General features: G+C 46.5%; 1 protein-coding gene across 4 annotated transcripts in view; it reads left to right on the plus strand.

The window, feature by feature from the left end:
- Window positions 1-24,842, plus strand: part of AKNA (AT-hook transcription factor) — a 442,732-nt gene that overhangs the window by 406,187 nt on the left and 11,703 nt on the right. For all 4 annotated transcript variants that reach the window (XM_069609684.1, XM_069609685.1, XM_069609686.1 and 1 more), the window contains exon 20: window positions 7,335-7,439. In XM_069609684.1, coding sequence (XP_069465785.1) covers window positions 7,335-7,439 — 105 coding nt within the window. The remainder of the gene's footprint in view (window positions 1-7,334; window positions 7,440-24,842) is intronic.

Here is a 24,842-nt window from a genome sequence, read left to right on the forward strand (position 1 = left end):
GAACCCATCCACGACGCTGGCTAGAAGAGACCGGTACGAGAAGAAGTACCGGGTCCCGGATGCGGCCCCCTTGTGCCTCCGGGCGCAGCCTACCCCGGACTCCGTCGTCTCCGCGGCGGCCAGGAAGAAAGTGGGGGGGTGCGGCCTCCACGTCGACTTCCCCGCCGGACGGCTAGGGAAAGAAATTGGACACGATGGGGCGCAGGGTCATCTCGTCTGCAGCGACGACGATTAAGGCGGCTAACCCGGTACGACAGGGAGCTGTGGTACAAGCTGGCTCCCCTGCTGGACTTCCTACCGGACGACAAGAGGGCGGATGCCCTGGAGATCTTGCAGGAAGGTGAGGTGGCATCGGACCACGCCATCACTATTGTGACGGACATCGCCGACACTGGATTTCGCCAGTTGGGCAACGGCGTGTGCCTTAGGCGGCGTGGATGGCTCAAGGCTACTGACTTCTGTCAAGACGTACAGACCAGAGTCCTGGACATGCCGTTCGATGGGAACAACCTGTTTGGGAAAACAGTGGACGATTCCCTTCAAGCCATTAAAGCGGACACGGAGACAGCCCGGGCTCTCGGGGTTCTCCAGCAACGGCGGCCGCCCTTTCGGAGCGGCGGAGGCAAGGGCGCCTCCAAAGGTTCCGGCGGCGGATTTTCCACCTACCGTCAAGCGGCCCGTTCGTCTTCTCAAGAAGCTTACAGGGGACGAGGCAAGTCAGGCGGACCCCGCCGTCGTCGCCAAGGAGGTCAAGGCGGCAAAGCCTCGTCTAAGCAGGATTGAACCGGCCGTGGGGTCGGGCCCCCACCGAAGCACCCGGTGGGAGGCCGGCTGGCGAGCTTCGTCAGCGTGTGGGAGTCCATCTCCACCGACCGTTGGGTGCTGGACGCCCTAGCCCAGGGCCACGCGCTCGAGTTTCAAAGAAGGTGCCCGCGCGTCCCCCCTGTGGCCAGGAAAGAGCTTCACGTCCCTCAGCTTCTCCGGGAGGTAAGGGCGATGCTAAGGAAGGGCGCCATCGAACTCGTCCCAAGGAGGCTTCGGGGCTCCGGAGTTTACTCAAGATACTTCCTCGTGAAGAAGAAGACGGGAGGATGGCGCCCCATCCTAGACCTACGACGGCTGAACAAGTTCATCAAGGCACAGAAGTTCCGGATGGTCACCCTCCAGCACGTCCTGGGTCAGCTGGAGGAGGGCGACTTCCTGTCGTCGTTGGATTTGGAGGATGCCTACTTCCATATTCCCATCCTAAAGGGGCACCGAAAATTCCTCAGGTTCGTGGTCCAAGGGCGTCACTACCAGTTCAGAGCCCTTCCCTTCGGTCTACGGTCGGCACCCAGGGTATTCACCAAGTGCCTTGCACCAGTGGCGGCGCAGCTGCGCCGAGAGGGGATCCACGTCTACCCCTACCTGGACGACTGGCTCATCCGAGCCAAGACGAGGGAGCTCGCCGTGGAGCACACGGCAAGGACCGTCCAACTTCTCACAGACCTGGGATTCTCCGTGAACTACGCCAAGTCCCACCTGGTACCCGCGCAAAACGCACTGTTTCTGGGAGCGAAGCTTGACACAGTGTCCCTTCTGGCCTCCCCGTCGGAGGAAAGGACCAGGTCCATCCTGGGCAAGGTACAGCGGATGTTGGTTTCCGACGCGGCCAAGGTGAGGTCCATCAAGTCCCTCCTCGGAATGATGTCTTCTTGCATCTACCTCATTCCCATGTGCAGGCTCCGGATGCGCCCGTTGCAGGAGTTCCTGGACGCGCGCTGGATCCAAACGACGGGCGGCTTCGAGGAGAGGATCACACTCGACGAGAGTTTCCGACGAGCGATCCGGTGGTGGGGCACCCGCGCGCATCTGACGGCGGGCATGGACTTCCAGACCCCAGACCACCAGGAGACAGTGACCACGGATGCCTCCCTGGAAGGGTGGGGAGCGCACACCGAAAATCTGCACGCGAGAGGCCTTTGGCTCCCGACGGAGAAGTCCCTCCATATCAACGTCCTGGAGCTCCGTGCAGTGTTCTGGGCCCTCAGGTCTTTCCTTCCGTCCCTCAAGGGCAAGGTGGTGAGGATCTTCACCGACAACACCACCACCATGTTTTACATCAGGAAACAGGGCGGAACCAGGTCCCCAGCACTGTCCAAGGAGGCGCAGGACCTGTGGCATTGGGCCGTCGCCCAAAGGATGTTTCTGGTGCCGTTTCATCTGGCAGGGAAAAAAAACACCATCGCCGACTCACTCAGCAGGGAGCTGCGGTCGTGCCACGAGTGGGAACTACGGCAGGATCTAGTGGATCGCCTCTTCCGACGGTGGGGCACACCCCAGATCGACCTGTTCGCGACGGCGACGAACTCCAAGTGCCGGAGGTTCGCCAGCAGGTTTCCCCAGCCGAGGAGCATGGGCGATGCTTTCTCGTTCCCCTGGGAAGGCCTGTTCCTATACGCGTTCCCTCCACTGCCACTGCTGATCCAGCTCATCAACCAGCTCAAGAGGCCACGGTGCAGGATGATCCTCGTCGCACCTGCGTGGCCGAGGCAGATTTGGTTCCCGGACCTTCTGGACTTGTCAGCGTCCCCGTCAATCAAGCTGCCAGTGGACGCGGATCTGCTCTCCAGGGAAGGAGGCGCCATCCTCCACCACGACCCGAAGTCGCTGAATTTGCAGGCCTGGCTCCTGCAGCGCTAGAGTTTGGAGGATACGACATACCGGCCGACTGCAGAGAGGTTCTTGCAAAGGCCAGGGCGTCCTCGACTCTTAAATGCTACGGACACAAATGGAAGAGGTTCTCTGTCTGGTGCCACGCACAGAAGATTAACCCTCTAAGGATTACGGCTCCCCAAGTACTGCCGTACCTGTTGACGCTGGCCAAGGCTGGACTGGCACACGCGTCCATCAAGATTCATCTTGCTGCGATCTCCCGATACACAAGAACCACGGGGTGGACGTCCTTGTGGTCTCATCGTCTGGTGAAAGAGTTCATGAAGGGACTGTTCAGATCGTTCCCGCCGGTGAAGGCTCCGGCCCTGGCGTGGGAGCTCAACGTGGTGCTGACCAAGCTCATGGGACCTCCGTTCGAGCCTCTGCACTCGGCCCCGTTGAAGTTCCTGTCGTGGAAAACAGCGTTTCTTGTGGCCATCACCTCCGCACGACGAGTGGGAGAGATCCAGGCCCTATCTTGCAAGCCACCATACTTGACTTTTCACGACACGAGGGTGGTGCTCAGGACGCACCCCTCCTTCATGCCCAAGGTGCCGTCGGAATTCCACCTCAACGAACCCTTGGTGTTGCCTGTGTTTTTCCCATCGCCTTCGTCGCCGGCTGAGAGGACTTTGCACTCGCTTGATGTGGCTAGAGCGCTGAAGTTCTACGTGGACCGCACAAAGTGTTTTCGGAAGACGTCACAACTCTTTGTGAACTTTGGACCTGTCAATCAGGGGAAGGCTCTCTCGAAGGCTTCCATTTCCAGATGGCTCTCCGGCTGTTTCATGTACTGTCATCGGTTGGCAAACCGACCGCTGCCTGGCCGTCCGAGAGCCCATTCCACCAGAGCGATCGCAGCTACCACGGCGTTCCTATCTGGTGTGCCCCTGCTGGACATATGCAGGGCTGCTACGTGAAGGTCGACGCACACCTTCACGAAATTCTACTGCGTCGATCGGGATTCCAGGGAGGAGTCCAGGGTCGGCCAAGCAGTGCTGCGCAACCTGTTCGCCTGAGGTGAGCCTGGTGAGGAGGTAAGATTGCTTAATGTTGAGTTTGATGTAATGCTTAATGTTGAGCCTTTGCCACCTCCCGTGGTTGTGCATGTGTGTACTGCTATGTATTCTTTATTCATGAGCATGTGAATCCATGCCAGACCCCATGCTGGAGAAGGAACAAGTTACTTACCTTGTAACTGTTGTTCTCCAGCATGGGTCTGGCATGGATTCACATGCGAACCCTCCCGCCTACCCCTCTGCGGCTCTTCACTTGGTCATACTGCCACTTCACGTGCTTCCAAATCTGAAGATGGCTGCCAGAGGCGGGGCTTAGGTAGAGGGCAGTCATTGGCTGTGGTCAGTATGACGCAGAGACCAGTGATTGGTTACTACTACGAAAGACAGATCAGAAACGAAACTGATACTGGTTTTTTCTTTACCGAGGATTCCCAGCCTGACGACGGGGAATATTCATGAGCATGTGAATCCATGCCAGACCCATGCTGGAGAACAACAGTTACAGGTAAGTAACTTGTTCCTTATTGCCATTCCTATATTTTAATTTGCAGGGTATCCTCAGGATGTACAGATAGCTGTGAAGACACACAAAGAAAACATGTAAAGAGCTTACATTAAAAAAAACATGTGAAAACCTACACATGTACAGAGGCTCCTAATGAGTCTCTCATCAACACTTTGCCATGTAACTTTGTTGGGGGTGCAGATAATGTACAGTCGGTGCTGAATGGCACCCATTAGCTGATTGAAATAATACAGAGATGAGACAATGCGCCGTCTCTGCTGTGGCGGAATGCAAGCCATTACAGCAGGATTCGATAAGGGTGGTGAGGGCTAATTTGTCCTTCAGCGTGTCAAAATTACGCAATCCCGGGCTTGCACTGAAAAGGCCACATGCAACGCTACAGGGAGACATGCAAAAACAGTACGATTTTACCCACAAACGAACCGGGGGCTGTTACTGTGTGCAGCTTTCTGATAATTGGAAAGCAGTGCAGTTGGAGCGTACAAAGAAAGAAAAACAAATGCAAACCCTTTATAATCTGGCCCCAAGGCGGATCCATGGAGCCTTTGTTAGTTAATCAGGCTGGCCATGGCAGGAGGAAGATTTGGTCTTACCCCTTCGGGAGATGCTTCGTGTACCCCTGGCTGTCATACAGATGAGTGTAGAGATGAATATTTAGAACAGGATATTGATGTTGAATGCGTGAAAGACACGAGTGCTAAAAACAGATGAGTACGGGGAACAGATGAGTGCGGGGAGCAAGTGAGTGCGGGGATCAGATAAGTGTGTAGAAGGAATTGATGCGTAGAGGGCTGAGTGCGTAAAGGGGGTCAAATTGCGTAGAGGGGTTGAGCGCGTAGAGAGGAAGAATGCGTAGAGGGGAAGAATGCATTGAGAGGAAGAATGCGTAGAGAGGAAGAATGCGTCGAGGGGCTGAGCGCGTAAAGGGGCTGAGCGTGTAGAGGGGCTGAGCGCGTAGAGGGGCTGAGCGCGTAGAGGGGCTGAGCGCGTAGAGGGGCTGAGCACGTAGAGGGGCTGAGCACGTAGAGGGGCTGAGCGGGGAGAGGGGCTGAGCACGTAGAGGGGTTGAGTGCATAGAGGGGTTGTGTGCGTAGAGGGGCTGAATGGGTAGAGGGGTGAGTAGGTAGAGGGGTGAGTGGGTACACACTTGATGCTGACAAGAGTACAGGTGTGAGGCTGACAAGAGTGGATACGAGGGCATTGAACGGACTGAAGCGCATAGAATTGGGTAACGTATAAAGTATGGTTTGGAACGCAGAGAACCCTCAAAGTGCATTTAACCCACAATGACTGGAGCAGGCATGGCGAACTGGAGCTCACAGGCGCGAACTCGAACACACGCGGCAAGCAGGAATGCATGAATGCGTGACCGAAATATATGGAACAGACTAGGATGCATGGAGTGGATAGGAGTGCAAGGAACGGACGTAGATAGTATGATTTGGAATGCAGAGAATTTCTGAAAGGATATATAACCCATCTTTTCCCACCACCACGCTTACTCTCTCCTTACATCACCACTCAACTAGAACACAGTGATACTATGATCCCATTCAGTATAACTGTTCTCATACCAACACTCGCCGCTCACTCCACATCATTCTAAGTAATTACAGCTGGTAACACACCCCCAGCCACGCGTTCTCCTCAGGCCTAACGCAGCCACATCCGTTCTGGATAATTCCTGCCAGAACGAACACATACTCCTGACCTCACAACCAGCACACCTACCGCTAGAATGCAGCTATTACGCGGATACTGCATGAGCTGCACACATACCCGGTGCCCACACGCACCCTTTTGACTCTCTCTTTTCTCTCTACTGATATGAACTTCGGTTCCCAAGGGCGTTCAACCTACCAGCGCCTTCAGACCATACCAGTGGTATATAAGGTGCTATATAAATGCAAGTTAACAATAACAATATGTGCCTTTAGGCTGCGTCCACCCAGAGTACACAGTTCTATGTGTTTGTCGTGGTGTGAGGATAGAAAAATGTTTGTGGATTAGCCCCACACATTTTCCAGAGGTTGGTCTACCATCATTCCATCTAAATAAACCTTTCAAAAAAGCCCAGGCGAGCGCGCACCCACCATGTGGATGGTTGAATTCCTCACAGTAGGGTAATATGGTAAATTCCACTATGACATCACTTGATATTCTACGTAGTTGCTGTCTTCCTAATAGACACTCCATCTCTTTAATTAGTCCATACAATAATCGTCTACATGACACACTGTGCTGAGAGTAAATGTGCTGCATAATTTCTAATAAATGGTCTCTTCCATGAAGAGAAAATTCCTAAGAGGTGTTCCCTTCTGTAAGATGCACTCTAAGAGAAACTAACTACTTTCCCTGAAGGCTCTACCTATGAGACTGCCAATTTGCTTTTGATACCGTCTTGGTAAAAGACAACAGTTTTCATGGTGACTGTCCATTCCCATGTGATTTCCTCTCTGTGTTTTGTTTGTCTCGCACAGCAATCTTCAGGTTTCCTTTCCACTTTCATTTTTCTGTTACTAACTTAACTCTCATTCCTGCTTTGTCCTTCCTCTGTGTTCTTTCTCCCTATATGTTCTTAGCTCATTTTTCTGTTTTCCCTCCTCTCTAACCCTCAACTCACTATTTCCAGGAACTCCATCCTTGCACCCATGCACCCATTATTTATTCCCTCATCCATCCTTGACCTCTCATCTATCTTCCATTCTCCTTGTTCTTTTCTGATCCTATCCTTCTTCCCCTTTTCTCTTCCACACCTCTAATGACCTCTCTCTATGCCTCATTTCTCCCATGTTCCTGCCTCCATTGAACCTTTTCCTCCTACATCCTTTCCTCTTGCCGTGTCTCCACCCTTCTTGACACCATTTCTGTTCTTGTTTTACCAGCCTAGTTGTGCCATGTTGCTTCTCCCCATCCTTACTTTACTCCTTCCCTTACTCTCTATCCTTCATCCTCCCACCCTCTTTCATTCTATCAAGCTTCTTTTCATACATCACTCTCCTTCTTTCCTTTTTCACTGCAACGATCCATGATTCAGGGAGCCTTGCCTCCAATTTTCATCCTATGTCTGACCAATCCCCTTATTTGCTCTGCAGGGACGGAGTATAATCTACCAAGCCCCAGATCTCCAACGCCAGAGGCACGAGTGGAAGCAGATTCCTACTGCCCTCATTGCCACGGGGCTCGAGCACCATCTGCAGGTAGGTCTCATGCAATTATGGAATCTGGGCTATGTATTTTAGAGCAGGGTATTTTAGTTATGTGGTACCTTGTGTCATAGAAATGCATACATAAGGTCCCAGATGCAGATTCTCCATGGATAACATGAAAACCACAGGAACATATTCTAGATTTCTTTTTGTTTTCAAATAGGAATCCTACGGGATAATCGCATGAAATTCTACAGGAAACCTATAGAATGTTCCGTCATTACCTACAGGACAATGGTAGTTTCTTTCTGTAGTTCTCATTGAGTCAGCCTTTAAACTTTCATAGCACTCTGAAAAGACAGGTGTTAATTGATCGTGTAAAGATGATTGACCTTGTACGGATGAAAGGCTAAGTCTCCTTTTAATGGATTTGATTTTGTGACATGTTGAGCAGATCAGTGAGCAAGGAGCACTTAAGTCGCTGAGCTAAATGGCCTGCTCATTACAGAGGACACTGATATGAATTTTAAGATAGGTATATTATTTACTTTTAGGAATGTATACAGGTATAGTAGGCCCTAGGAATCCTACAAGACCCTCCCCTAGGAATCCTACAAGACTCTCACAGAGATAGAAAATGTATGGCATTTTCCAACATGATTACATAGAAGAATATTCTGAATTATAAGAAATTGACCACTGCCTGTTTAGAATGGCATCCATCTTGGAACCCATTTCGAGAATGTCAAGCTATAAAACAGCAGGCCCTTTTATTAACATCTGAATTCTTGTGGTACTGCTGATGATGAACGAGTCATCCATAACTAATTATATGCAATATATTGACACCTTTCAGGTGGTTAAACGTGTAGAATTATGTCTCTGCAACCCGGTTTCAGGGGTGTTGCTAGACGGGTGCTGAGGGGGCTAAAGCCCCAGGTCTTTTGGTTGTAGCCCTGGATAGAAGCTCATGGGGCTAGCTAGTCTTTTGGTCGTAGCCCGAGTCCCAACAGTCCTGACATTAGCCTAGCTCCAGATATTTTCCGGACCTAGCAACACCCTTGCCTGGTTGATATATTGCCTCTTTATAAATGATACATAAAATCAAAGTATGTTGTGCCATGAAAACAAAAACCCTGGCTTTGTAACCATGCAATGTGGTTTCGTAGGTGATAGTTGGTTGTACAGCATAGCACTGAGTAAACATGTCCCTTTTATTAACGTCTGGGTGTAAGAATTCCACACAATAGTAGACAACCAGTTTTGGTTAGAGCCGCATTTAGACACAATTGACAAGGCCAATGGGGTGAATATGTGATCATCTAAAGATGGACACTTTAGCTTCTGCATTTAGGATGAATGTTTAGAAAGGAGACGGATGTGATCTCCGACAAACGACTCTTCATAGTCAGAAAGCAATGGGCATCCTCTATTTCTCCTATATCCTCTCCTCATTAAAATGTATGTTTTATGCTTAATAATTGTGGTTAATATTGTTATGATGCTTGAACACTACATGTAGTATGGTATGACTAACATTGATATTTTGAGCAACGATACAATTTGGTAGGTGACTCTACCTCTTGTCTCAGTCTTTGCATTAAATGCAGTAATACCACCAAATGGAATTCCTGTGACTGCATGCAGTAACTTGAAGGGTCTGCATGATTCAGGGTGTGCATGATTCAGAGTCATGCAAAATCTTCAGTTAGTCCCCATTTTGAATTCAAGTCAGGGCTCCTTTGAGGATTATGCATCACCACGTGTAGGAATTACCACATGCAGAAATATTGCATAGTATAATAGTTTTGTCTGGATGAAATTACCTCCACAAAATACCAAGCAGATTATAGTGAGTTCAGTGCATATTCTTAATTTGATGGTGCAGTCAAAATTGCACTAATCTCATTACTGTCACTTTTTTACCACACCAACTCACTCATAATGTTCCCCTATGTTTGGTTGATAATCACCCAGGTAATTACATGCTTTTGTCAGTTACCAGGCAAAGCCTGCTAGTCAGTTTCTTCGAAAGATAGCAAGTAAAGGTGTTTGATGTGCTGCAAGTAAAAAAGCCGAACGGCTAGAATAAAGTCCTAGTTTTTATTTAAAAGACTTAAGGTCTTAACATAAGAGCTTGTTTTAAGCAACTGGTTGTGATTCTGAAAGGTCTAAACACGGTAGCTTTTAGAAAAAGGTGTCTGACAGACTGTGTGATGAAACATATCAGCTCTACTTAAAATGTCATCCACCAGTCAACTCTTAACATACCCTCCCTTGAAGACAATATAAATTGTGGTTCCTATTGAACCCATTGTTGTAACAGTCTTCTGCCCATAATTGATTATTATGCTCCCAGGAGGTCTGCTAAACCTGAAAATAAATCTAAACCTTGGTATTCACCTATTCTACTTGCCTTAAAAAGTAAGCCAGGAAAGCAGAAAATAAGTAGCGATGTTCTTGCAATACTTCTTATCTGAAGAGAGCCCGCAAAGCCCAGTTGTCTTTAAAAAAAAAGAGATTATTTCCTCCTAATCTCAATTTCTTCATGAACACATTTTGGTAGACAACAACAATCCCATGGAATCATGTACTATTATTAGGGACTTCACTAACCCCCCTAATTGTATCTTCCTCTCAAACCGTCAGGAACCCAGTCAAGACTTCACCGTCTATCATTACTAAAATGTCTCAGAAAATGGCCATTTTACCCTGTTGATTATGTGGGACCTACCCGCGGCTTTTGATGCTGTGACTCATGTCATTGTGTTGTCATGGCTGCAGAACCTAACAGGGATGAATTGTTATACTCTCAGTTTGTTCAAAAGCTTTCTCTCTGACCGAGTGCAAATGGGGACTAAAGGACCTTTCACATCAGAAACCATTAAGTTATGTTGTGGTGTCCATGAGGGCTCTGTACTATCCCCTCTCTTATTCAGTCTTTACGTGCAGCCCTTTATGCTCATCCTAAAATGTTCCAGCTTTACAATATCACTCTTACCCTGATAAAACACAAATATTCGTCAAAATTACAGGTCCCTCTGAAACGTTGTGGAAGGTATTGCCATGGTCCAGAAATCGCTGAATTGGAACGGTTTACAACTCAATCCAACTAAAACTGAGGTCCTCCTACTTGGCCCGAGACAGTTGCTCAGTGACCCTCAGCATACTCCCGATCCATGCCAACTTTCAGGTTTTCCCACATCTTATGCCGCAAGTGTGAGAAACCTAGGGATCTTCTGGGTTCATGACTTGTCGTTTACATCCCAGATGAATGAAGTCTCTGAGCATCTTTTTTTCACCTTTGGCTATTGAAACAAGTTCTTTCTTTTATCCCTGACAAAGGTTAGCCCCAGGTCACTGGCACCCTCATTAACTCCTCTATCGGCTATGATAATACCTTAAATGCAGAACTGCCAATTTACCAATTACAAAGGTTCCAAAAGATTCAAAACAAAGCAGTGTGCCTCATCTTTCGGCTCCCTACATCCTCTTCCATCTCAACCTATTGCCAAGAACTTCACTTGCTCCGGGTCCACCAAAGGATCAAATTCATAATCCTTTGCTGGGTTTTTAAATGTTAGCATGATCTTGCATCTCCATATTTAACCGCCTTCCGAAATGGTACGATCCAGCAGGTGTCTCAGGTTGGAGCACTGCAATTTGCTGGTTGTTCCACGCTCGCGCTGTTGCTCCAAAGGAGGCATGCACTTCTCCATTATTGCGCCTAGACTGTGGAACAAGCTTCCCATTGAGATACGCATGGCAGACACCATAATGACATTTCAGAAAAAAAGAACTCTGTTTTTTTGCTGATCACGTTCAATCGTTATGCAGTTTCAGCACTACTGGTTTACACCTGCACCTAAATACATGTGTTCTTGTCCAGACCCTTAGTAATATGCACAATAAAATGCTCTAAAACATAACAAGATAATACAATTTGTATACAATAGCCTGCCCACATGTGCCCAATGACCATTAAGGCAGCAGAAGATAAATTCACTTTAGGCCTCATTCCGAGATTGGAGGTAGCCATAACGCTATTAGCGCCTCCAATACCGGGTCCGGCACCATTCTTGTTCAATGGGGACTTACCAGTGCATTCCAACCCTGGAGGGACCGGTAAGTCCCCATTGAACAAACCATTCCCCATTTGAGCCCCCATAAGGCTCAATGGGAATGGGGAGGGCGCTAATAACGGGCTTGCGACTAGCAAGCCCGTTTTTAGCGCCCTGGCCCCTTAGCGGGACCCATAAGGGACGTGTGGTCAGACCACACGTTCCTTACGGTTCCCGCTAAGGGACCTCGGAATTGGACGGTAAGGGATTACCGGCACCGGTCCCCTTACCGGTGCCGGTAATCCCTTACTGCCCAACTCATAATGCCCCCCAGTGTCTTGGCTAATGAATTGTTGACTCTAATCAGTGCACCAATAACAGGCAACTAAACAAAAATGAGTCCTTGCATTTGTGTCAGTCATGATTATACGTCATTTAGCCCTTCGCCCGAATCCCCCTCCTTTTTGGAAGATGGCTCCTTGCTCCCCTCTTGGAAGGTTACTTTTTTCTCTTTTACCATTGGTCAGTTGACCTTGCCTGGCACAGGTAAGCACCCAGAGGAACAACTGCTGGCTGGAAATTAATGGAATTTCGGGATACAGGTACTATCAACCGGGCAGTGCCTCTTGGACAGAGAGGATAGTGGGAAGCATCCGTTTTGCAGAACACACTGTGCAGGAAGTACAGACCATCTGAGGACATCTTGAAAATCCATCGCACAAAAGAGTTACACATGCATTGGAGGAAACATCCTTTTCTCCAGTCCATGTGGCAAGTGTTAACAATGTGGAATGCAGTAATACAGCCAGCAACAACACCGGAACCTTAATGGCAGGATTAGGGCATATTAGTGGGTAACACACTTCCAGGAGCCAAACCACCACTAGGATTCAGAGAAAACTGGCATGCAAGGAAAAAACAGGAAACGTGCCTTCAAGTGCTAAGCCATTGTTTATTGGAACACCATTTCAGTGGCAATCCAGGCCACGCCAAAGCTCTTGCAGTTCAGGAAGGAACTCAAAACCTTACTCTTCAGTCACTACCTTGGTGCCACGTGGGCCCTTGCTTTCCTGCAACACATCCCACCCGCATGGCTGGAACATCCCATGCCACATATTTGTGACTAATCCAGAGATGTTGTCACTTCTCCCTGAGGCTTCTTCCCATGAGGCCAGGGTAGTGAGGCTGCTACCCGATAGTCCCCCTGGGGGTGGTGCGCAGCGCGAGGATCTCATGGGGACAAGGACGACCATCTGGGAAGAACGCAGTATAATATCCCTCACTCCACACCTTACACACCTCCATACTCTAGTGACCCCAATAACCTACCTACTTCTCCCATGTATCTTTGTAAATCTGCAAGTCTGATACCTACTAAGACGAAGAAGATTGTGAACTACCCAAGGGAGATGTATAGGTCAAGTACTGGGATGAGGAGGAGGTGCAGAAAAATCAAGAATACTCTGTGGAACGTGAATGAGCATTCCTGTCATCCATGGCAAAGCACAATAAAGAGCAAAGAAGGACTCACCACAGCACTCAGCCACCCCAGGAGGAACTGAGGACCAGGAAGTGGCTCAGCGCGGGAGATACACGCGGCTGCAGATGGGGATGCCAAGGTAAAGCATAAGACATCATGACCGGGTCTGATGCCTGAGGACCCTTAGCGAAGCAGTAACTCGACTTTGCAGGGGAGGTGAACTGCATGGTCTGTAACGGGTACGCATGATGCAGGGAGTCAGAAGCTGGAGAGCTGCCGCAGTGCAGGAGAAGCCTGCAGAAGCCACGAGAGGACTGAACAGAGCTAGGGTAGTCCCTAAGGCAGACCGGAGCCCACCAGAGAAGTCCCAGAAAGTATGGCAGTGAATGGGCTGGCCATTGAGGGTACTACTGGGTCTTGGATACTCCATAACCACACCATAAGGACAGGTCCACAATTCAGGGGCTGGGATATAACCCCTGATCCAGGGAGAGGCAGTGAGAGCAAGAAGGAGAAGTGGTTCCCCAATAGTGGTACACTGGAGACCACAACCATAAGGACACTAATCAAGACAACTTTATAAATCATCTTCATGACAATGCGTGGCAGGCTAGTGAACCAAGTCAGTCCAGCTAACTGAAAAGAGAATTATGGGTCTGAGACCCACAGCAAAAGTAATGAAGAAAGCTGAGTCCTCTTCCTCGTGGCAGCACCTGACAAGCCATTGAACCAAGTGGGCCATAGTGGGGAAGCATGGGGTGACGACCCTACCGGTGCATGAACTGTATTGCTGAGAAACCATAGTGTGAAACTAAGGAAACCAGGGGAAGGGAGTCATTCCCCCTGGGTACAGTTGATTGAGACGTGGACTGTGAAACCAATATACCAGGAGAAGTGAGTCATTCTCTGGGTACTGCTGCATCTTCACAAAAGTGCAGAGAAGCCTGGGGAAGGGAGTCATTCCCCCCAGGTTAAAGAATGGCCACAGTCAAGAGAAGGGAGTCATTCTCTTGACAATTGAGAAAGCTGATCACGGAAACTTCGGCCAGGGGTAAGTTATTCATTCCCCCTGGCAGGACAAGTATTGTGCTGGGAACATTTGATCCAGGGGAAGGGGGTAATTCCCCCCGGAGTGAAGAAACAGAGTATTTCCTGATACAAAGTGTTATAGGATTGGCTGTCCTTTATTTGTGAAGTACTGGGAACAGGGTAACAGAGTAATTACCCCGGTAAAGAACTTGCAAGGTAAATCACAACCAGTAACTGTGATCCCCAGTCCTGGAGAAGGGGTTCATTCTCCTGGACCAAGAACATTGTCACAATCTTTAGTTTGGTTATAATTGCAAGGGACAGAGATAGGGACCTTTGACACAGGGCAGTGGACTCTTTAAGTTATAAGGACATTCTGACAACCCTGTTCGTTTTTAAGTTGAGGCAAGTAAACCACTCTTGAGAGATAGAGAAAGTTAGGCTGTCTCTTTATTTTCTTGGCTAATAAATGTTTATAGCAATCACTATATCACCTGGATGTCAGACTCCTTCTTCTGCACCCTTACATATTGTAAACCCCTCTGTAGTGGTGGTGAAGGATGAGGGTCTTGGATAAGAGGCAAGAGAGCAATAATACATGATATGCTAGGCTGGTAGATAAATAATTGTTATTATGCATAAGATAATCAGGTTCACAAATGGCAGCTGAAATTTGGAGAGAGAGCGTTCAGAACAAGTTGCACAGATTTTTCAGAAGTATCTCTGCCCCCTATAAAGAGGGGGAAACTTAAATAGAGAGATCAGTAATGTAAAAGCGCATTGGCCTGACTCCAGGTGGGCGGTACCTAGACAAGTTACAGAACAGCAAATTATACCTTGCTCTCAATGACAACCAGAGCGCTCTGTTGCTTCCTAGCTCGGTTTGCGCTATATGAGACTCAAAATACAAATATTGGCCCTGACGATTGCCGAAATCCCTCAAGCCTCCTAGATGCTCTGTGATGGGGCACCAAGTAACATAGAAAATGTGGACATCTATGGGCTAAGGAGACTGCACTCGCTTTCTATTTACTTTTACAATGTCTTTGATTCTCACCCAGAAATGGAAAAACCTGAGGCTCATACATCCTGACACATAAGACATGTTTTAGAATATTTTGTATGTGACCATTCGCTCTGTCTTTTAAATATGTTTTGTAAAAAATAAATTTGCTATTGACTTTTGCTATACTTGATTCAACTATCTTTTGTTATTTGCTAATGAAGATGGTGTAAATACTGTGCATAGTTTATGTTTTTGTCTCCAAAGAATTGTGCAACATACAAGGTTAGATGTTGTGAATTCTCTTTTTTTGTATAGGCTCATCCAGCACTCAAAACAATCTTTATATTGGCTCAAAGCCATAAAAGAGCCATAACAAGAATGCAAAACATCATATAAATAACACATGACCAACGTTAAAATCGGCTTTAGCGATCATTTAACAGATTCCATTCTTATCCTAAAAGCTGTTTGAAAATAACATTCAATTGCTTAGGCCACTGCAGGTTGTGCAATAGTTCAAAGATAATAGAATGCAGGATGAAATCAAATAAAACGTCTTTGGTTTAAAATAGGCACAGTGGTTTTCCGACAGATTGGAGCATACTTAGCACAGAATACCACAAATTGCATGCAAGTCTCCACCTAGCCAAATCCTCCAAAGCCAGAGATTGAAGTCAGCATGCGGCTACAGCATTAATAGTTAAAGAATCCAATCAAAAACAACAACAAAAACCTCAATATAAAACCACCCAATAACTGTACCATTCTAGACTAGGCTCTTGAGTGAATATGTGGTCCTTACTAGTACATTGATCATTAAACTAAATAATTACAAAAGGAATCTCTCTGATCTAACAGTATTTATAAACAAAGAATAGCTGATCCCTCTATTTGGGTTAACAATCATGATTTTTGGTTCAGTAATAATAACCACAAGATCCAATGTCATAGTAAAGGTGATCTAGCTATTGGTTAAAGATTGAAGAGGAACATGAGTGTGCCCAAATTAAAAGGGAGTCAGCTGCATAACTGAACAATGATAATTGGTTGACCATCTATCACAGGAAAATCTAAATTAAGATAGATTTTTTTCTAATGCCTCAATACACAAACGAAAGAAAATAGGGACCAGGACACAATCCTGTTGGGCACCAGAGAAAATTCTAAATGGTAATGTACATTATCCTTCTTTTCCAAATCTGACGCAGGCCTTTGTATGTGCGAACAAGGCTTGTATCATCAAAAGTAAGTAAGCATGATATTGAATGAAGCCAAAATGGCCCATAATGTGATATGCTTTACTTTATCAAAGCCCATTCTAAGGTTCATAAATTCTAAGTATATGGGGAAACTGCACTTATACATATTTGGTTATGACCATATATAAATGTGCACCCAGTAAGGGGTGCTCAGCCAATCAGGAGGCTAGAAACGTGGGCGAGAACACACAGTGTACAGTCTGTAGTTCTACATCCACCTTAGGCCCTTCCCCAGCCCCTCACTGTTGCCACCACACACACCCACACCCCTCAAAACATCCTCCCTCTCTACTCCCCCACGCACTTACCTGCTGAACTGTCCCTTTTTCTCCTGTCCCAGCACTCTGTCCTGCCCATGGCCGCTGCCATAGAAGTAGAAAAGGTACTCAGTAGCCTTTTCTTTTTACTATGGCAGGCATCTTGTTTTTTTTGCATTTTCTTTACTGGCGATAAGGCTCGCATAATGTGCACGAAGCCTGCTTCCAGTATAGAAAAAATCTAAATATATTTTCACACCCTGGATGAACTCCGGGGTGTGGATAGTAATCACCCTGATTAATACCAGCTAACGCAGGACTGGAATCCAATCGAATTATATGAATCACATTGAAAACTCTTAGTAACACTGCATCTTCATAATTCTAATATTGCCAGATTATAGCAACTTAGTTACAAAGTGCCAAAAGGAGTATCTCTCAGGTTAGCAGCGTTCCTTAAACATTTCCACCTAATCACAGTCCAGTCCTTTTTTGCATTATTACAAACATCCTCTAAATTTCTCCTAGCAGTAGATAGTAAACTTGGCAATTTTTTCTCCTCCTTTAAGGCAGCCAACAAAGATATTTTTGCTTTAACACAATCCTAATTGAACCAGTCCTTATTCACCATCTTAGAGAACATTCACCATCTTAGAGAACGTTCGTTTTGCCATTGCTCATTTGGAGAACCCTCAACATTAATAAAATCTTTAGCAGTATTGGCAACTTTTGTAGTCAACAGAAGAGTCATGTGATCACTCTTGGATTTTTCTAGTTCTTTAAAATACAAATGTTTAGGCCAGCCAATCCCTTGTAGGATACAATAATCAATAGTCAATTTGGATTAGCAGTAAAAAGAGGTAAAATTCATGGTGGTATCTGACTTTGTCTGCCCATTAACTGGGCAACAAGACCCCATTAAATCTGAAAGGCATGCAGTTGTAATTTTTGATTATTATTACGATCATCAATCCTAAAGGATTCAAGGATACCCCACCCTGTTTATATCAAAAAGATTAGATGGGGACCCTTCTCTAACTTCACATTAAACCGCCCTCCTATTATAAATAGTGAACAGTTTTGCTTCAAGCAGCTGGGAAGCAAAAAACATAAGGTTAATGTTTGCAGTACAGTTAAGGGAGATACTAAATTCAATTCTGAACGTGAATTATAGAATTAAATACAAATATAGCCATTATGAAACAGATGTTTAACATTAATACAATGAATATAACTAAAAGCTGTTAGAATTCCATTAATTTAAAGGTGCAAATGTATCTGAACCCAGACACACATCCCTCCAGAGTTACAACCTCTTCTGTTAGGCAAGACTGTAATCCCCCTTTAAGAATACCCAGTTAGAGCTGACGTATCCATAAACCAGATTTCCTGTAGCAGAATCCTGCCATATGAATGCAGCACACTTTGAATAAGGGCTGCATTGTTCGCTTTAGACACTGCATGGCTTGCCTGCAGCTCGGGAGAAGCATAAAGGTTAAAGAGGAGATTTGAAAGTCAAGATTAGATAGTGCAGGAACATTTACACGAGATTGTCAGGTAAGGCATGAAAGTAAATGAAAGTGGGAACATAGGTATGGGTAAGGGGCAGAACTCAAAGAGTGAATTAGATCAGGTCCTTCTTATGTCTTGAGACAACTTGGGGCAAGCTACAAAACCATTATATTAAAAAAAGACAGTCACAAGGGGGCACGTCATGATTCTCTCTTATTTCCAACTCTTGACTGGCCAGAAAAGAACAAGCTTCTCCTCAAAGATTTTAACCAAAGTTTGGAACTGTGCATGTGCAAGGCTCATGGTTCACGACTTGCTACCACTGTGTATGCCCTTTAGTTCTGCACATCAAGTGTTAATGTCCCAAATAAACTGCTCAGTGTATGAAGCATGGAAGCAAAACAGTCTGAGCTGGTCCTGCTTTCATTCTAATTTATGACGTAAAGGTTAAAGTCAGATCTCAGAAGTGAGCACTACATTCAAGGAGCTTTCCCACAGGACACATTCAGCTTCCTCTGGGAACATCGTCACAATCATCATACACATGTAGCCTCATTCAGAAAGAGGCAAGGTAAGCATGTGGAAATATGCAGAGGAAATGCCTCTACAGGTCTTCCTGCATGATTCCCATTCTTTAAAGAGTTTTCCACATGGAAGTGAAACCATGGTGGGGAAACCTGCACTACGGGTTTCCCAGCTTAATGCAGGGAATCCGCAGGACTCTGGATGCAACGCGTTTGTCTTGGAAGCAAGACAACGCAGCGCAACATAGGTCCGAATCCCGTGCTTAGAAACCAATCGCTGGTATTAAGTGCATTATAAAAAAACAATTATAATTATAATCCCAATGGAGAGGGAAGATTGTGACTGACATCTTTAGAACCAGCTAATGAGCTAGTAGTGTTATTCTGGATCAATTGTAATGGCAGCCATGTTTTTCCTTTGCAGACACCAATACTTACCTCTGCGATATACCCATGAGCGCACTGATAAGTTCCATTTAAATTCTGCACATAGAACGGAAACAGGCACAAGTCCACCCAGATTTCTGTACTTGGTACCGTCCCATGCAGCTAGTCACAAGAATGCAGTAAATAGGACCAATACCATTTATATGTCCTTGGTATTTCTACTGGATTGTCCAGCCTGATCAGAATGAGTCTGATAGGACATGGGGTAAACATGTCAGTCATTCAACTTGGGTGTTTGGCGCCTGATGATGTAACTGTTTAGAAATTGAGTGAATCTGTTGAAAATAATATGGTCCTAGTGATGGCCGGGAGGCCCTGCACATAGTTGCAATGGAAGTGTGAATTATTTCAGTGTTGCCCATTGTCTCTTTACAAATGATACACCAACAGCCCACTTACATGTTCGGTCACTAATATCTGTCTCGTCACCAAGTGGGCATTTGTGAGGCATACTGCTGGAGACCATTGGACCATGCCATTCACTATTGTAGGCATACAAATCATTGCCAGTATGGCTTTAGAACCTCAAATAGAAATTCCATTCTAAGAACCACCAGTTTTATGACGGATACAGAGATCCAGAGATTTAAAGAGAATTTTGGACATATATAGCAAGACACAAGTGCCCAATGAAAAGGTACTTTCTACTTTAGTTGCAGCTTGTCGGTATTTGACCAAAATACAATAAAATATGGACATGTGAAGGAAAAGGTGTGCACAAAAACAATGCATTCCTCATGCCAATGCCATATCTACAGTGGAGACTGATCGACCTGCAAGCCGGCCATCACAATCTAAGACAGGGTGAAAATGAAACTCCTTTCCAATGTCCTCAAAATCCATGCAGACAGGTTAGAAGGTCTAGTTCCCTTGCGTTGGTGTGATATGGAAAACCCACAGCCGGCTCTCCTCAAAACAGTTAACAAGGAGGCTGCAAAAAGGGGTTTGAAGAGAATAACGCTAAATTGTGCACTGAAGATGAAGCTGCCCTCTGTGACCTATTGATCACACGATGTGAGCAATCAAAAACTAAGCCAGCTAGATAGCGTTGGAAAAATATTTGATCTGCCTTCTGGTTTGAAGTGTGTCGGCTCACCAAAAAGTTCTAACCATACTAAATTTAGAACAGTAAGAGGTAAGGCTGCTCATAATAGCAAGGGGAAAACATCCATCTACTGAAAGTTGTAGTCCCAACCGATGGCATTTCCTTGTGAGCCATGATTTCAGAGAAGCCCTATTATATTGTACTATGTGCTCTGTCCTATGCATCAATGTGAGTAAAGAAGCCAAGTCATCTGATGCAACAGTCATGCAGAACAGCAACAGCAGAGATGTTGATCAACATACGTGAACCACAATGAAGAGAGTGCTGCAGTGTTAGGCTTTCCCCCGACTCGCTTCAAGAGGACAACAGTCAACCCCTTATCACACCATCTTAAGACATGACTGTCTGGAATTTCAATGGTGCAAATGCAATACATACCGGAAATGAGGTCACTAGAGGCAAGCAAGAGAACATGAAGAAGAAATATTTTTAATAACCTGCATATGCTGCTCTCTGGAAGTGTTCCCAATGTGTAGACATTGTCCACACAAAGAAGAGAAAGATCGGCAGTCTAACACATTCAATATGGATCTCTTTGTTTGGTGTATACTGTATGTTGAGTTTTGTTATTCAAATATAGGATAGTGTACAGATCTAAATATACATTTTCGGAGATTCCTATTAAAATAATTAAATTAATGAATGAGTCCAAAGTAATAGTTCTCATTTTTCAGTGAGGCTGTTACCTCCTTGGTCTCCCCCATCTATTTTCTTGTGAGTAACCCCACAGCACAGTTGGCTTTTAACCGTGTCCTCTTATGTAATGCACATTCCCTTTCATCCTCTGTCATCCAGTGATACAAGTTTCTAGCAAGAAAACTGTCCTTTCCGTCTGTAGACAGATGGATATGTGGATTAGCTCATTAGCACCTATGAACACTTTACAGATGGTGTTGTGAGCTAAGCTCCCTGCCTCATTCACTACAAAATGTGCTTAGCCACTCCAGGGCCGATCAGAGGGTGGAGAAACTGGTTGCAATGATGGGCTAAGTCTCTGGCATTCTCAAATATGGAGTGCTGCTGCCGGGGCTGTCCCCAAATAATGAGACTAGCTGGTTGGCCTGGAAGTGCATTGAGATCAGATACTGAGGGCGGGCATGGAAGGCGAATTACAGCGTCCCGTGGGTGTGTCTAGCAGAACTGCACTGGAGAGGCTTGCAGCAGAGACATCCCATGGAGATGCACCGGTAGGACAATCTGGAGGTCTGCTGTGTGGGCCGCTGAAGGGACGGAGCAGGCTTGTTGCAGGGGCCCACCACTGAAAGATGGCTTAGTGGACCTGGACCACCCACAATAGCAAGGGAAGAGTTGAGGAAGTCGTGGAGGTGGGTAAAAGCCATTCAATCTCCAATAGAGAGGCCAAGGTGGAGGGCCCTATGGTTCTGTTCCCAGTGTGAGATTTAGATGGACCTGTCAGGCATCAGTCTTTGATAAGAGAGATGCCACTATCGCAGTAAAAGGAGACCCTGGGAGGTGCTGGACCCCGCCTGAGCGAAGGAGTTCTACGTGTGGATATCTGCAGCTTGGGATGATACGGGTGGAAAAAGCCTGGCTGAGTGGAGTTAATGGAGGAGGCTGATGGGAAAACGTGGGAAGGCCCCTGCTGAGGCACTGAGGAAGAAGGGAATGCCTGAGGTAGGATGAGATCTATGAGGTGTGAGGTATCCAGTATGGGGAAGCATGTGGGAAGTCAGCTTAGCAAGTATTTTATGCCAGAGCTGCGCCGGCTAAACCATTGCCAGAGATATCAAGAAATTGGACATGATACTGTGCAAGGGGTGACTCATTCCGGCAATAAGGTCCCCCCTGTAAAGGAAAAGAAAAAAGCGTGAGTTTAGCCGGTGGGGATATCACTGCGGCAATGGATGGAATACCGAAGCAGGCAGGAATAGAGTAAGGAAGGCTGCATAAGGACATACACAAAATCCTCATAGGACTGAAGACTTTTAGAGTGGAAATGCAGACCTCGATTTAACGAAAGCTTGACAATATGGAAAAGAGAGAAAAAAGGAATAACCTATGCTTGTGGGGGCTACCGCAGAAGGCCGGCGAATCACAGCGACACCTGGAATCGTGCCTTATGAGTGTTCAAGAAACTCCTGGACCCAGATGACCAAAGGGAAATACTCTTTGATAGAGTCCATAGAGGGTCAGCCTTACGGTCAGGTCGGCGATCTGTTGTAGCCAAGTGTCATTACTTCCGCTACAAGGGGGATACATTATGGAAGGTTAGAGAAATGGATGCCCTGCAAGAAAGGGAAGGGGCCTCTATTAAGATTTTCAAAGATGTATCGTCCTACACCCTGGACCAGAGTCGGAAATGCAGGCCCCAGACGTCTTGGCTATGGGCGGAAGGCATATGCTACACCTGGAGGTTCCCGTTTGTGCTATTGTTTGAATAAAAAGTGTGGTGAAGCAGGGGAAGACGCTGGGCACCTTCTACAAGAGATACAAGGGGAAGAAAACACATGTACACAGTATGGCCAGCATCAACTTAGGGAGTGGTTCAAGAACGCCTTTTGCACAGTCGAGGGGGGCCGGACAGAAGTGACTGGTTCTAGAAAGTTCAGGAAAATGTCCTTCTCCCTCTCAAAGAATCCTGGATGAAGCAAGGAACTGATATTAAATAATGTGGGCGTGTATTGGAGAATGCTGAAAGAGGGTGCCGGTCCTCTTGGGACTCCGGTTTCTTCCCTACTGATTGGCAGCACAAGGGGATTGGCTGTTCTGGAGCGTTTAACCTCAGCTCTTGAGGACTTTCAGTGGTTGCACACAGTAGGCGAGAGCCCCCGGTGCTTTATTACCTTGTTTGCACTGTTTGTTTCCTTTTAGACAGGGTTTGCGATCCCTGCCACGGCGTGTGACTGGACACCACTAACCCTGCACTCATGCTAACTCTTAGCGTTTTTATTATTGTATTTATAAATTTTATTTTTTCTTTCGTTTCCTTGTAAATTGGTGTTCTCGCCGCTCAAAAGTGGTGTGTGGTCTCTTGGAACTCCGAGACTCTTCGATCTGCAGTCCCTTTTTCATTTTCGACCTCCAGGCACTGCCGGTAGAAGTCTTTCTTCCCTACTGATTGGCAGCACAAGGGGATTGGCCTGGTAATAGGATGTGTGTAACTAAGAGTCTGTCTTCCCGACAGTGCAGCGGTCGTGCGCAGCGGGAAAGAGCCCGTTGTGCCGAAGTGGCACCTAAGTTAAGCCCGCCTGGGCACGTCCGGGCTACGGACAGGCAAGGCGGAAGCTTATTATGCTATTCAGGCCCCAAGTTGCTTGCCTTTGCTCCTGCAGGCATGCTACTTCCGCCTTGTTTTACTACTGACGATCTGGTGAGTGATCTCTTCGCTCCTTGCAAAAGCTCCACTTTCAGTGTTTGCTTACTTATCACATCTATGAAATGCTGAGCAATGGAAGTCCGGATTCTGTTTGCCTGAAAGAGACTTGGGCTAATGACACGTCATCTCTGTCATTCTCTCCCTGAGGATTATAGCATCATCCATCTAGATAGAAATGCTCCTAACACGGTGGTGTTGAAGTTATTTTTAAATCAGAATTGGCTTTCATCAGCTTACCACTGTTCACGACGTAGGTATGGAAGCTATTCTGGTATGCTTTTCTGTCCCTACCTCCTTCCTTTAACTTTCTGATTGTTTACCGTCCTCCAGGAGCCTATTCCAACTTTTTGCAGGCCTTTTTGGAACTTGTTGCCTTACTTCAGGTTAAATATAGCCCCCTTATTGTGGTTGGGGACCTGAATATAAGATTTAACCTGCCGCATGTCCCGCTACTGAAACATTTTTTTGAGCTTAGTCAGTCTGTACATGAGCCCACCCATCAGCAAGGGGGTATTTAGATCTTATATTCTCATCAGGCTTTTGTATTTTGATTGCTCCTGTTAAACAGGTCCTGTGGTCCGATCATTATATCGTTCCATTTACTTTATTTGGTGCTTTTTACCCAAACACCTTCCACCCTACTGTTATACCTAAAAGGAATTGGCGGTCTGTGGATCCGGTGCAGCTGGTGTCATTGGTAAAGTCCAATTGCCCTACCTATGGATTGTAATGCCCTATCATGCACTTTTGGTCACAGCTAAAGTGGCTCTGCTTAAATCCACTCGTGCGTGTAAGCGCCTTTCTCAGCCATGGTTGGGCAGATTAGAGCTACATCAAGCAGAACGCAAATGGCAGTGTCCTATGGTTCTACGGAAAAGATGACCTGTGCCGCTTGCTCTAGAAGTTACCATTCAGCCACCCGGCTGGCTAAACAGCAGCATTTATTTACCCGTAGGGTCACAACTGTTCTTAATTGCTCCAAGGAGATTTTTGCTGTTGTGAAATCTTTTTCTTCATCGGCTCAGTTTCTTACCTCCGTAGCCTCCTCACAGTTACGCTGTGACGCTATGGCTATGTTTTTTCAGAATAGGATTGTGGCTATTCGAGATCAGATTCTCTTGGAGCAATCTGTCTTTCCTCTGACAGCTGATTTGTCTTGTCAACAAACTGGGGCCAGTTGGTCAAATTTTCTGGGCATTTTCTGATGACGCTGTTTTTTCAGCGGTCTGTCAGCTTAAATCTGCAGCTCCTTCGGATTCTGTTCCACTCAAGGCCCTGATGGACATGATGCTGGACATATTGGGCCTCATTACACGTTGTGCGGTAACCATGGCGCTATTAGCGCCATGGTTGCCGCTGGTATTTTCCCATGTCCGCCTTGGTGGATGGCGGAATTACGGGCCTACTCCAAGGTGAGCGGGGCCAGTAATTCCCCAT

Source organism: Ambystoma mexicanum, chromosome 8 (assembly GCF_040938575.1).
Source record: "Ambystoma mexicanum isolate Mex_15411 chromosome 8, UKY_AmexF1_1, whole genome shotgun sequence".
Taxonomy (NCBI): domain Eukaryota; kingdom Metazoa; phylum Chordata; class Amphibia; order Caudata; family Ambystomatidae; genus Ambystoma; species Ambystoma mexicanum.